We start from the raw sequence: 15,183 nt of genomic DNA on the forward strand, positions 1-15,183 counted from the left end.
TGGTAAATGAATAAAGTCTAGATCAGTGGTTCTCAACTGCTGCTCCTGGGGAGGCACACAGCCCTCAGGCTTCCTTCCAGCAGCCCCCAATGGTCTTCTCTCTATGAAGGCTTTTATTTTTTTTATTCTTTTATTTGTTTCTGCCATTTGACTGCGGCCATGCTGGAGCACCGCCTTTAGTCAAACAAATCGACCCCAAGACTTATTCTTTGTAAGCCTAGTACTTATTCTATTGGTCTCTTATGCCAAACTGCTAAGTTACGGTGATGTAAACACACTAGCATCAGTTGTCAATCGATGTTGGAGGGTCAAGCACAGACACACAAACATATACACACACACGTATATATATACATATATACAATGGGCTTCTTTCAGTTTCTGTCTGCCAAATCCACTCACAAGGCTTTGGTCAGCCTGAGGCTTTAGTAGAAAACACTTGCCCAAGGTGCCATGTGGTGGGACTGAACCCGGAACCATGTGGTTGGTAAGCAAGCAACTTACCACACAGCCATGCCTGCGCCTATAAGATATGTGTTCTCATGTCAGGAATCAAACTTGGGCTACCTGGGTGAAAGCCAGGAATCCTACAAACTAGACCACATATGAATATAAATTTTTCTTTAACTGACTTGTTTTACTTTTTTTGGTGCAGCCCCACCCCACAAAAAAGAAACATTCTAGTTTTGGATTTGGCCTGGATATTATAAAAGTTGAGCACTACCAACTTAGACAGTCATAAAATGAATCATTCACAGAAATAAAATCAACCTTATAAACGCATGGAAGCAAGACAGCCTTCACATCCAAATATAGGAACTGCAATACCAACAACAATAAAAAATTCCAATTGCAAGGATTCCATGCTTATATGAGGCTAGACCCATTACTTCCTGCAGAATTATGTACATTGTCATGTCAATACACCATCATCACCTTTAATGTTCATTTTTCTATACTTGCATGGGTCAGAGTTTAGGGCATCCAGCTGTAAAAACCTTGCCAAAACTGACCTCACCTGTGCTTGTGCCACATAAAAAGCATTAAATTCACTCTGCTAAGTTAGGAAGAGCAGCCAGCTGTAAAAATTCTGCCAAAACAGTCACAGAAGTCTGATGCAGACTTCTGCCTGACTAGCTCAGCATGGAAGGTGGATATTAAATGATGACGATGATATATATGATGGGCTTCTTTCAGTTTCCATTAACCAAATTCACCTACCTGGCTTTGATTAGCCAAAGGATATAACAGATGCTTGCCCAAGGTGCCAAATAGTGGACTGAATTTGAAACAACATGGTAGTGAAACAAATTTCTCACCACATAGCTATTTATGCACCTGTATGAACTTCCAAGTTCTGCAGGATGGCCATGAAGCTGATATTTGAGAAAGAAAAAAACAAAACAAAAAAATTAAGAATAGAGAAATAAACAAAAAAAAATTTGCCAAACTGGTTGAGAAGTGCAAGACATGAACCTAAGATTGAAGGATTCTTGATTGTGGTACCAAATAAAAGCCTGCCCTCCACAAACCATTATATGCATTTAATGAAACAGAATTTCTTACAGATGGAAAGTAATTACAGTCTGGATGAAATTAATGGAATATCTGTTTCTTCTTTTCTTTTTCTTTTCTATTACTGTAGAATGTGTGAAAATTAGGAAGAAACAATTAATCACATTGGCTACAGTTGGTCAGTATTTGCCAGAAATAATGTCGCCAATTGTTTCTTCCCAATTTCCAAGGATGATGCCACTGGGAGTTCCATACACAGGAAGAATGTCCAGTTTGACGACTGGGAATATGAAATTTGATTACAAAATGTGAAATGATGGCTGCAATAACCATAAACAACACTTGCTCCTCAGCATTAAATACTGTCTGGAACTTCTCACCTATATATATACACACACACATGCACGTTCATGCATGCACATGCACACACAGATATGATAGAGTGTGAGATAGAGTAGTGATGTGGAAATGATGCCAACTTCATAAACTACTCACGGGAAAGTGATGGTACAAACATACATTTTAAAAAGTCTCTTAGAATGACAAAAGACAAGCCAATTCATGCAGTCAGGGAGATTAAGGAAAATCATCCAGATATTGTTATGGAAGCCCTTCAGGGAAAAAAAACAAGATGTCTTCTATTCATTGTGTGAACAAATTGATGACAATATATTTCTAAAGGAAATAAAGAAACGATACAAATATGAATATTTGGTATGAAAATAAGTAGAATGTGAGGATTGAAAATACAAATAATCCGCTAAATAAAAGATTTTCTGAGAATGATTAACAAGAATGCAAACAAACACATAACCAAACCAAAACCCAACCATAAAAGATGTGTATTCTATGCAACTTTTCCCTAATTTCAAATTGAAGCTTCTAATTCCGCCAAATACTATGAAGATGTGATTATCTCCAATATACATTAATACAACATACGAAAAGAAAAAAAAGTATTACAATGCAATGAACACATATCAGGTAGTATATTGTTTCATAAGTCATCTTCTCTTATGACCCCTGTTTGTCGGAGTGGCTGTGTGGTAAGTAGCTTGTTTACCAACCACATGGTTCCAGGTTCAGTCCCACTGTGTGGGACCTTGGGCAAGTGTCTTCTACTATAGCCTCGGGCCGACCAAAGCCTTGTGAGTGGATTTGGTAGACGGAAACTGAAAGAAGCCCGTCGTATATATGTATATATATATATATATATATATATATATATGCGTGTCTGTGTTTGTCCCCCTAGCATTGCTTGACACCCGATGCTGGTGCGTTTATGCCCCCGTTACTTAGCGGTTCGGCAAAGGAGAACGATAGAATAAGTACTGGGCTTACAAAAGAATAAATCCCGGGGTCGAGTTGCTCGATTAAAGGCGGTGCTCCAGCATGGCCGCAGTCAAATGACTGAAACAAGTAAAAGAGTAAAGAGTATATGACCACCTTTACATATTACAAAATTCAATCTGTATTAATGAAATTGGTTTGGTAAGACTGACATATCAGTTTATCACGACCTGTCAGTCTGCTATAGTCACTACACCCTCCTCCTCCCTCACTGAGCCCCACAAAGGTTTTAGCATTTCAATAAATAATAAATTAATTAAAAATATGATGCTGATTGTCTGCTAGTATGTGTGTGTGTGTGTGTGTGTGTGTGTGTGTGTGTGCATGCGTGTAACTGTATGAGACTGGGTGTTTCAGTGTTTGTGTGTGTACACGTAACTGTATGAGACCGTGTGTGTACGTAACTGTATGAGACTGTATATGTGTGTGTGTGTGTGTGCACGCATAACTGTACGAGATTGTGTGTCTGTATGTGTGTTGCTTGTAACTGTATGAAACTGTGTGTACGTGTGTGTGCGTGCATGTGTACCTGTATGGAACTGCATATTTGTGCGTGAGACACTGTGTGTGTGTGTGTGTGTGAGTGTAACTGTATGAGACTGCATGTGTTTGTGTGTGCATATAACTGTGTGAGACTGTGTGTGTGTGTGTGTGTGCGAAACAATAATTGAATGTGTATGTTGGTATCTGTATGTTTAACATACAGACTGCGTGTGGAATGTCTGCTGATATCTGTGTGTGTGTGTGTATGTGTGTGAGTTGTTATCTGTGTACGTTTGTGCAATTCTCTGCTGATATCTGTGCATGTGTGTGTGTGTGTGTGAGTGTAACTGTATGAGACTGCATGTGTTTGTGTGTGCATATAACTGTGTGAGACTCTGTGTGTGTGTGTGTGTGTGTGCGAAACAATAATTGAATGTGTATGTTGGTATCTGTATGTTTAACATACAGACTGCGTGTGGAATGTCTGCTGATATCTGTGTGTGTGTGTGTGTATGTGTGTGAGTTGTGTACGTTTGTGCAATTCTCTGCTGATACCTGTGCATGTGTGTGTATTTATATATGTATGCATGTGTGTATGCATTAAACGAATAGACTGTTGGTATGTGTACGTAACAATATGTGACAGTGTTTGAGTGTGTATGTGCATATGTTGTTATCTGTCTATGTTTACTCTTTTACTTGTTTCAGTCATTTGACTGCGGCCATGCTGGAGCACCACCTTTAATCGAGCAACTCGACCCCTGGACTTATTCTTTTGTAAGCCCAGTACTTATTCTATCGGTCTCTTTTGCCGAACCGCTAGGTAATGGGGACATAAACACCAGCATCGGTTGTCAAGCAATGCTAGGGGGACAAACACAGACACACAAACACACACACGCATATATATACATATATACGACGGGCTTCTTTCAGTTTCCGTCTACCAAATCCACTCACAAGGCTTTGGTCGGCCCGAGGCTATAGTAGAAGACACTTGCCCATGGTCCCACACAGTGGGACTGAACCCGGAACCATGTGGTTGGTAAACAAGCTACTTACTACACAGCCACTCCTGCGCCTATGTTTGTATATCAATAGATTATGCAATAGTCAGCTGGTATCTGCTGGTGCGTGGCTTAGCGGTTAGGGTATTTGGCTTACAATTGTGGGTTCCAAAACCAGCAGCACGTTGTTACACAGTACTCCTCCAGTTCACTCAGCCGGAAAAAGTGAGTTGTACCTGTTAATCACAAGGGCCAGCTTTGTAAGCAATAAAACAATATAACTCACATGTGCTTATCAGCTTGGCTCCCTGTCAGTGGTTCCCAAAGTGGGCAGTATTGTCCCCCCAGCGTTGAAGAAAAGTGGGACAAAAATGGGGTAGCAATTCACGTAAAAATTGGGGTAATAATGGGGAAGTGATTCATGTAAAAACAACAAAATAATGGGTCCATTAGGTTAAGTTTTTAATTTTGAAACACAGTGGCTTTGAATTTACTCCAGAAAGAGGTCTATGCTTGCGATGGTCAGTCTGGATGGGGGACGCTAAGAATGTGGCCTGAGTGTCAGCCCAAGAAAGTGTGGGAACCATTGAGTTAAATGACGAAGGTTCCAGTTGATGTGATCAATGGAACAGCCTGCTTGTGAAATTAACATGCGAGTGGCTGAGCACTCCACAGACATGCGTACCCTTAATATAGTTCTCAGGGAGAACAGAATGACACAGAATGTGGCAAGGCTGGCCCCTCTGTAATTACAGGTACAACTCATTTTTGTCAGCTGAGTTGACTGGAGCCACATGAAATAAAGTATTTTGCACAAGAACACAATGAACTGCCAGGAAGAGAACTCACAACCATACAATTGTGAGCCGAATACCTTAAACATTAAGCCATGCACCTTCACAAATACTAGCAACTATTAGAACCTCTCTGCAAGGTAGAACTCACCGAAAACAGTTACCTGTATGTAAACACTAAGAACAATATTTCGCGCTCACACTCTCTCTCTGTTCTGTTCTCTTTTACTTGTTTCAGTCATTTGACTGTGGCCATGCTGGAGCACCGCGTTTAGTCAAGCAAATCGACTATTACTTATTCTATCAGTCACTTTTGCCGAACCTCTAGGTTACAGGGACCTAAACACACCAGCATCGGTTGTCAAGCGATGTTGGGGTACAAACACAAACACACAAACACACACACACATATATATACAACAGGCTTCTTTCAGTTTCCGTCTACCAAATCCACTCACAAGGTTTTGGTCGGCCTGAGGCTATAGTAGAAGACACTTGCCCAAGGTACCATGCAGTGGGACTGAACCCAGATCCATGTGGTTCGTAAGCAAGCTACTTAACACACAGCCACTCCTAAGCCTACGTTCTGTTGTGATAGTGAAATTACTAACACGCAATGCAGAAGAAAAACAAAAATAGATATTCTATGATTTTAATGAAGATTAATTATTTTCTGTCTATTAGAAATGTCTTATTAGTAATCATCATCATCAACATCATCATCATCATCATTTAATGTCCATTGTCTATGCTGGCATGGGTTGGACGGTTTGACTGGGGGTGACATGCTGGAAGGTTGCATCAGACTCCAGTCTAATTTGGCATGGTTTTCTATGGCTGGATGTCCTTCCTAATGGCAACCACTCCAAGAGTGTAATGAGTGTCTTTACGTGCCATTTGCATGACACCGGGGTGCATTTACATGCCACTGGCACGGGTGCCAGTTAGCGTGACACTGGTATCTGCCATGACTGTGATTTTGCTCAGCTTGATGGATCTTCTTCTCAATCATGACATAATGCCAAAGGTCTTGGTCATTGCCTCCATGAGGCCCAACACTCAAAAGGAACTCAACCACCCTGCCTCTGTGAGGCCCAACACAATAATAATTATTTCTACTCTAGGCACAAGGCCATGAAAATTTGGGGTGAAAGGGGGCTAGTCGATTACATCAACCCCAGTGCATAACTGGTACTTATTTCATTGACCCCAAAAGGATGAAAGGCAAAGTCAACGTTGACTAAATTTGAACTCAGATCATAGCAGCAGACGAAAACCACTAAGCATTTTGCCTGGCGTGCTAACAATTCTGCCATCTCGCCACCTTGATGATAATGATAATAATAATAATAATAATCCTTTCTACTGGAAGCACAAGGCCTCAAATTTGGGTGAGGGGATTAAGTCGATTACATCGACCCCAGTGCATAACTGGTGCTTATTTAATTGACCCCAAAAGGATAAAAGGCAAAGTTGACCGTGGCAGAATTTGAACTCAGAACATAGCGACAGACAAAATACCTATTTCTTTACTACCCACATGGGGCTAAACACTGAAGGGACAAACAAGGACAGACAAACGGATTAAGTTGATTATATATTGACCCCAGTGCATAACTGGTACTTATTTAATCAACCCCGAAAGGATGAAAGGCAAAGTTGATCACTATATTCTGAATTCAAAGGTATTTGAACTCAGAATATAAAAAGCCAAAAGAAACATTGCTAAGCTTTTTGTCTGACACAATGAGGATTCTACCAGCTCCCTTCCTTTACTACTACTACTAATAATAATAATGTGGAGGTGCAATGGCCCAGTGGTTAGGGCAGCGGACTCAAGGTCGGAGGATCACAGTTTCAATTCCCAGACCGGGCGTTGTGTGTGTTTATTGAGTGAAAAAACCTAAAGCTCCATAAGGCTCCAGCAGATTGAAGCCTGGCATGGCCTCCTGGCTTGCCAGTCCTCCGTCAAACTGTCCAACCCATGCCAGCATGGAAAGCAGATGTTAAATGATGATGATGATGATTCTTTTATAAAATAATAATAATGTAAATGAAATAATGATGATGGTGATAATTAGTTTATTGTCATCCTTCTAGGTCTGCGGCAATAATTGAAACACTACAATACGATTTTCAATTATCAAATTTTTAATTAGACAGACAAAAATTAGAATTTAATTTTTATGAATGTTTGTATGTGTGTGCTTTTTCATTCCTTCCAATAAATTTTTTTATCTTTATTTTTATTCCCTTTCCCTCTCTCTCTCTCTCTCTCCACAAACATACACACACAGATACAAACAAACATGACAAGATGTAGGTGGTTTTAATTATACAAAGACAAGGAAGGCAACGGTAGCTTTGAAGTTATGCAAAACAGATGTATCAAATTACGATCAAAGAATTGAAATTATCATCATCCTCATCATCAGGTGGTAAGCTGGCAGAATCGTTAGCACACCAGATGAAATGCTCAACAGTATTTCATCTGTCTTTATGTCCTGAGTTCAAATCCTGCCAAGGTCATCCTTGCCCTTCATTCTTTCAGGGCTGATAAAATAAGCACTTATTGAGCACTGGGATCAGTGTAATTGATTTAATGACAGTTGGATAAGAGAATAAAAAGTACATCCATGTGCCAAGCAATGTCAAACCTGTGTAGCAGAGTAGGCTCATGAAACTAGTATGGCCACAAGCTCAAATTCATGGTCTTTACATCAGACTGTGGTTGATAGAGAGAACATACTGAGGCCTTCATCCTGCAGTGGACTGAACATAGGCAAGACAATCTAATGTAATCCATCATCATCAGTTGGAAGTTCATTTTTTTCAATCTTGCATGGGTAAGAAGGAATTTGCTGAAACTGATTTTCTCTGGGTGAATTACCTTCCCATCACCAACCTTCTGCCGTTTCCAAGCAAGATGATGCTTCCCCATGGCCAGAATATTTCCAATAATTGCAGAAGGTAGTGTGCTGGCAGAAACGTTAGCACACCGAGCAAAATGTCTTTACATTCTGAGTTCAAATTCAGTTGAGGTCGACTTTGCTTTTCCTCATTTTGGGGTCGATAAATTAAGTACCAGTTGCATACTGGGATCGATCTAATCAACTGGCCCCTCCCCAGAAACTTCAGGCCTTGTGTCTAGAGTAGAAAAGAATATTTGCAGAAAGCGGCGAGCTGGCAGAAATGTTGGCACACCAGGCAAAATGCTTAGCGCTATTTCGTATGTTCTGAGTTCAAATTCCACCAAGGTTGACTTTGCCTTTCATCCTTCCTGGGTCGATAAATTAAGTACCAGTTGCATACAGGGGTCGATCTAATTGACAGGTCCCTCCCTCAAAATTTCAGACCTTGTGCCTAGAGTCACCATCATCATCGTTTAACATCTGCTTTCCATGCTAGCATGGGTTGGACGATTTGACTGAGGACTGGCGAACCAGATGGCCCCAATCTGATCTGGCAAAGTTTCTACAGCTGGATGCCCTTCCTAACGCCAACCACTCCGAGAGTGTAGTGGGTGCTTTTACGTGCCACCAACACAAGGGCCAATCAGGCGATACTGGCAACATCCACACTCAAATGGTGTTTTTTTATGTGCCACCTGCACAGGAGCCAGTCTAGCGGTACTGGCAACAACCTTGTTTGAATGTTTTTCACGTGCAACCAGCACGAGAGCCAGTAAGGCGATGCTGGTATCGATCACACTCAAATGGTGGTTTTTACAAACGATGTTGGTGTGTTTACATCCCCATAGCTTAGCGGTTCTGCAAAAGAGACTGATAGAGTAAGTACTAGGCTTACAAAGAATAAGTCCTGGGGTCAAGGTGTTCGACTAAAGGTGGTGTTCCAGCATGGCCACGGACTGAAACGAATAAATGAATAAAGGAATAAAAAAGGACCCGTGAGGGTTCACATCAAATCACCTGTGTAGTGTCATATAAAAGCAGCCAACACACATGGTAAAAATGTTTGGTATTAGGAAGGGCATCCAGCCATGGAAACCATGCAAAATCAGACTGGATCCAGGTGCAGCTCTCCAGCTTGCCACCTCTGGTCAAACTGCCCAAACCAATACCAGCATGGACAACGGACATTAAATGATCATAATGATGATGAAGAACAGACTTCCACACAGTTTCTGTCTATAAAATTCACTCCCAAGGCACTGGTAGGCCTGAGCTATGCAGTGGAACTGAACCAAAAACCATAAGGTTACAAACTGAACTTCTTAACCACACAACCATTCCACCACACATGTGAGTGAGACAGAGAGATGCTTAATGTAAACTTGATTAAAACATTCTTACTGTCGGAAAAAAATCCTCCCCCAAAATTTGAAATCTTTCAACAAGGTAATGCTGAAAAATAGCTGACATTTTAATCTAACACTTGAGTTATGAGTTGTTATTTGTTGGCCTGAATCAGGGGGGGGGGAAAAAAAATCAAGTAAAAAGGTTTAGAAATTATATATGAATAAAGACGTACAAAACTATTGAATTAAAAATATTAAAAAAAAAAGCTGAAGAAAATATTTTTGGTAGCTAAGTAAAATTAATGTTATATATCTTGACAGAAAAATTAAGAGTATAAGGATTTATTAGGTTAAAAAAATTTGAAGATTCTAGAAAAAGGTGTATGAAACTACCGTAATTGCATACAAGGCACACCCCTATCAATAAGATTCATTAAATAATATAAGACACCGATCATGCGAGTTATGTAAGCTGGGAAAGGAGACATAATGAGATAATGTGACTTTTCCACATACCTACTGATCCATCATAAGCAATTTTCATAAGTTTGTGCTAACAGTCTATGATATTTTGGCTTGTTTACAATATTTTCTTAGTCATGAGGCAGTGAACTGGCAGAAGTGTTAGCATGCTGGGCGAAATGCTAAGAGGAATTTCGTCCATCTTTACGTTCAAATTCTGCCAAGGCTGACATTGACTGTCATCGTTTCAGAGTCAATGAAATAAGAAACAGTTGAGCATTGAGGGGTTTATGTGATCAACTTAGCTCTGCCCCATAAATAACTGACCTTGTGCCAAATTTTGAAACCAATACAGAAGGCAGCCAGCTGGCAGAATCATTAACATGCCAAGCAAAATGTTTTTATGTTCTGAGTTCAAATTCTGCTGAGGTTAACTTTGCCTTTCATCTTTATTGGATCAATAAAATTAGTACCAGCTGAGCTCTGGGATCGATGTAATCAATTTGCATCTTCCCCGCCATCCCCAGTGCCCCCTGACTGGCTCCTGTGCTGGTGGCATGTAAAAAGCACTGTTCAAACATGGTCGTTGCCAGTACTCCCTGAATGTCTCCCATGCCACTGTCCGAACATGAGCAATGCGAGGGCCACCGTACTGGCTCCTGTGCTGCTAGCACATAAAAAGCATGCACTACACTCTTGGAAGGGCATCCAGCTGTAGAAATATAGCCAGATCAGACTGGAGCCTCGTGCAGCCGATGGCTCTCCAAACCTCAGTCAAACTGTCCAACCCATGCCAGCATGGAAAACGGACGTTAAATGATGATGATGTGCCAAATTTGTAACCAAATTAATAACAATGATTGTGCCAAGCAGACTTATGCTTATTTGGCTTCCCCACTTAGCTTGCCTTTCGGTCATGAATGACCATGTGATTGCACCTAGAAAGTTTCCCTCTGAGGCACAAGTCCAAGCAAGGTTGTTTAGGGAAGACCAGCAGTCACCCATGCGTACCAGCCTCCCCTCTCCACACCACTGATGTTATCCAAGGGAAAGGCAAAGGCCAATACAGCGTGGCACCAGTGATATCGCAATTCATTTCTACAGCTGAGTGAACTGGAGCAACGTGAAATAAAATGCCTTGCTGAAGAACACAACACACAATCCGACCTGGGAATTAAACTCACTACCTCATGATTGTCAGTCTGGCACTCTAACCACTGAGTCACGCACCTAGCCCACAGCATTTGGTTTGCCATCCGTAATTCAACCACATTAAACACAGAACAATTGTTTATATACTCTTTTACTTGTTTCAGTCATTTGACTGTGGCCATGCTGGAGTACCGCCTTTAGTTAAGCAAATCGACCCCAGGACTTATTCTTTGTAAGCCTAGTATTTATTTTATCAGTCTTTTTTGCTGAACCACTAAGTTACATTACGGGGATGTAAACACACTAGCATCAGTTGTCAAGCGATGTTGGGGGGAGAAACACAGACACACAAACATATATATATATATATATATATATATATACATACATATATATGATGGGCTTCTTTCAGTTTCAGTCGACCAAATCCACTCACAAGGCTTTGGTCGGCCCAAGGCTATAGTAGAAGACACTTGCCCAAGGTACCACGCAGTGGGACTGAACCCGGAACCATGTGGTTTGTAAGCAAGCTACTTACCAGCCACCACTCCTACGCCTATTATAAAATAACCTTTTAAATAATTAATACAATATTATTTTGGATGTATATCTTCTGTGATGACTTTTTGATGTAATTTTCCTGCTCTTACTTTATAATATATATATATATTATGGAAGAGCTAAATAACTGGGTTGAATGGCAGAATAACCTGAAGTGTCATGCTCTGGCTTGAGTTATGATCAGATGGATAGATGGATGAATGACATCCACATCAATATATCCTGTTACACATAATTATGAAGAGAATGATTTACAATGACAACATCTGATTATTAATCTTGGGTTGACTAAGAATAGAAATACATTTAAGTGAAAACTTGAGAACTTAATGTAATAAATATCGCATTTAGGAAATAAATTGAGAAGCTTTATCTGATGTAATGAGTTACAACAATATATTAATACAACTGTACATTCTCACTTGTTTGTCTAATGCTAAAAGATGTAACTTGAATAGAGAAAGATGCTGAGGGAGAGGAAGTGAGAGAGAGAGAGAGAGAGATGTATATGAAAGAGAAGGCAGGTAAAGATGAAGAGATATAAACTTGAAGATGGAGAGGCAGAAGGCAGGATATCAAGACATCACTAAGCCTGTGACAGCACTTCGTTACAAGGTAATTGTTGCAATTACCTCCAAAAGTAATTATTGCAGATACACAAATATAAATAAAAAAATGGTATATCTATGCATGTATATGCTTTGATTCATTTAGTTTTGTTATTTGATTTTGGATTCTGGTCATGCTGGGGCACTATCAAGGGCTCAGTGAAGCATATCAACCCCTGTACATATTTTAAAGTTTGGTACATATTTTATTTTATCAATGTATATATTTGTCAGACCATTTGCTACAGTACACCAACATCACTGGTTATAAATGTAAACACACACACGCATATATGTGTGTATATAGATATTTAAATACACACACACATGCAATTGACTTCTATACCATTTCTACCTACCATCTTTTACTCAAAGTGTTAACTCGAGCCTGCATAAGAAGACCCTTGCCCAAGAAGCTTGGCATGGCCTAAACCAAGAACCAGATTTTAAAATATACAGCTCTGCCTGTGCCTATATTATTGATGTGCTTTTTAGAGAATTCACAGTTCAGAGTGGCACCTACTACACTTCATCCAATAGGACAGTGGATTCAAGTCCAACTAAATTAACTATTCTCTTATATGAAAATATGGATGTAATAAGCTGATATTCATTTATAACCAAATCATAAATTTAAAAAATATTTTTCATAACAAGCTTATTTCCAAGACAGTGATCAAAAAATATTAAAAAATTGTTTGACAACCAATGTTTGTGTGTTTACGTCTCCATAACTTAGCGGTTCAGCAAAAGAAACTGATAGAATAAGTACTAGGCTTACAAAGAATAAGTCCTCGGGTTGATTTGTTTGACTAAAGGCGATGCTCCAGCATGGCTCACTCACTTGACTGAAACAAATTAAAGAATAAAAGAAATGCAAAGAACGTGTGTGTGTATATGCCTTTGTGACTGTGTTTGTCCACCACCACTTGACAACCGGTGTTGGTGTGTTTACATCCCTGTAACTTAGCAGTTCAGCAAAAAAGACTGATAGAAAAAGTACTGGGCTTAGTAAAACAAAAAAAAAAGTCCTAAGGTTGATCCATTCAACCAAAAATTCTTCAAAGCAGTGCTCCAGCATGACCGCAGTCAAATGACTGAAACAAGTGAGAGAAAGCAATATTTTATTGCAATGACTTACCTTTTCCAAGAACTTCAGCTCAGCTCGACATTTTTTCTCCAGCTTGGAATAACCACTGATGTTGGAATGCTCTCGACAGAGTTTGATGAAATTTTCTGCTACAGATTCATAGGTTTTCAACTGGAAGTCTTCTGACTGTGAAGCCATTATTATTATTATTATTATTATTTAGTTCTTCCTGGAAGATGTGAATGGAAAAATCAAATAAGAAATAAATCCTAGAAATTGATTCTAATAACCCATCGTTTTTCTCAGTATCCTTCTCTTTTGTTTTCCAACTAGGGTAGCTACCAACTGGGGTATCTATGCATCCACCCTACAGTTAGACACCTAAATGTACCTTAAATTCCTCAAGTGGAACAAAACCACACCCCATCAATAGTATTCCCCACCCCCACCTGAAACATTTTTGCCTTGTAAGGTACTTGGTGACCTTATCAGTGTTGGTAGCACCTAAAAAGCACAGGTACTGGTGTCATATGAAAGGTTCTGATAATGGTACCATATAAAAAGCTTTGGTGTTGGTGCCACATAAAAAGCACCCAGTACACTCTGTCAAGTGGTTGGCTTTAGGAAGGACATCCAGCTGAAGAGATGAAACCAAAGTAGACAATGGAATTTGGTGTGGCTCCTGGCCTAGCCAGCTTCCATCAAACCATTCAGCACCATTCCATCATGGAAAATGGACATTAAATGATGATGATGGTGAATAATTAGGAAATCTTATCTACCAGAGTTGTGTTTCTTTCTTACATAAAACCCAAGTTCCATAAGGCTTGAGTTTTCAAGTACATAAAAAAAAAAAGGTTTAAATCTTTTCTACTCTAAGAGTAAGGCCTGAAATTTGGGGGGAAGGAACCAGTCAATTAGATCGACCCCAGAATGCAGCTGGTACTTAATGAATTGAGCCTGAGAGGATGAAAAGCAAAGTCGACCTAGGTGGAATTTGAACTCAGAATGTAAAGACAGACAAAATACCTATTTCTTGACTACCCACAAGGGGCTAAACACAGAGAGGACAAACAAGGACAGACAAACGGATTAAGTCGATTATATCAACCCCAATGCGTAACTGGTACTTATTTAATTGACCTCGAAAGGATGAAAGGCAAAGTCGACCTCAGCCGAATTTGAATTCAGAACGTAGCAGCAGACGAAATACCGCTAAGCATTTCGCCTGGCGTGCTAATGTTTCTGCCAGCTTGCTGCTTTGAAAAAAAAAAGGTTTAAATGGCGGTGCCCCAGCATGGCCACAGCTCATAAGCTGAAACTAGAATCAATCAATCAATCATGTCTAACTGAGAGAAAAAACTTCCAGAATGTATGTGTCTTTATTGTCTATGAACAGAAACATAAATAAAAGAGAATGTGAGTACTAAGGATCTTATTCATTAATTCACCAGAAATTGAAATTTCACTATTTCAATGAGTTCTTGGTACACATACACACACAGATTAGATCCTTGGTTTACGAATGCCTCTCATCTTGAAGAAATTGGTTTACAAACAATTTTTTGACCATGAAATGTCCCAGGTGACAAATGATGTCCTGAGCAAAGAACATGTTACAAAGCTGCAACAATGGAAGGAGGAATTCCAACCATGTTTCATGGTTCGCTACCTCAACAGCTCCTTTATAGGATCCAGTGGCCAAAGACATCATCAGGAGGAACCATGTCCAGTTTTGGCTCCTACTCCTCTACAATTTTCGACATGGTGGGACCCCGCTCCTTTCAGAGGTGCCTTCAGCTCTGGTGTTGAATGCATTTCTTCTTTCCCCTTTTTTCTTTTGTTCTTTGGTTTCTTCAATGCAGCGTCAACAAATATCAGTGGGCGACTGACCATCCTGCCA

At 39.9% G+C, this 15,183-nt stretch overlaps 1 protein-coding gene across 1 annotated transcript in view; it reads right to left on the reverse strand.

The window, feature by feature from the left end:
• Positions 1-15,183, reverse strand: part of LOC115216185 (UPF0415 protein C7orf25 homolog) — a 454,440-nt gene that overhangs the window by 424,744 nt on the left and 14,513 nt on the right. The window contains 1 exon segment of the mRNA XM_036506579.1: positions 13,332-13,509. Within this exon segment, the coding sequence (XP_036362472.1) occupies positions 13,332-13,478 (147 nt within the window). The 5' untranslated portion in view covers positions 13,479-13,509.

This window comes from Octopus sinensis, linkage group LG10 (genome assembly GCF_006345805.1).
Source record: "Octopus sinensis linkage group LG10, ASM634580v1, whole genome shotgun sequence".
NCBI lineage: Eukaryota > Metazoa > Mollusca > Cephalopoda > Octopoda > Octopodidae > Octopus > Octopus sinensis.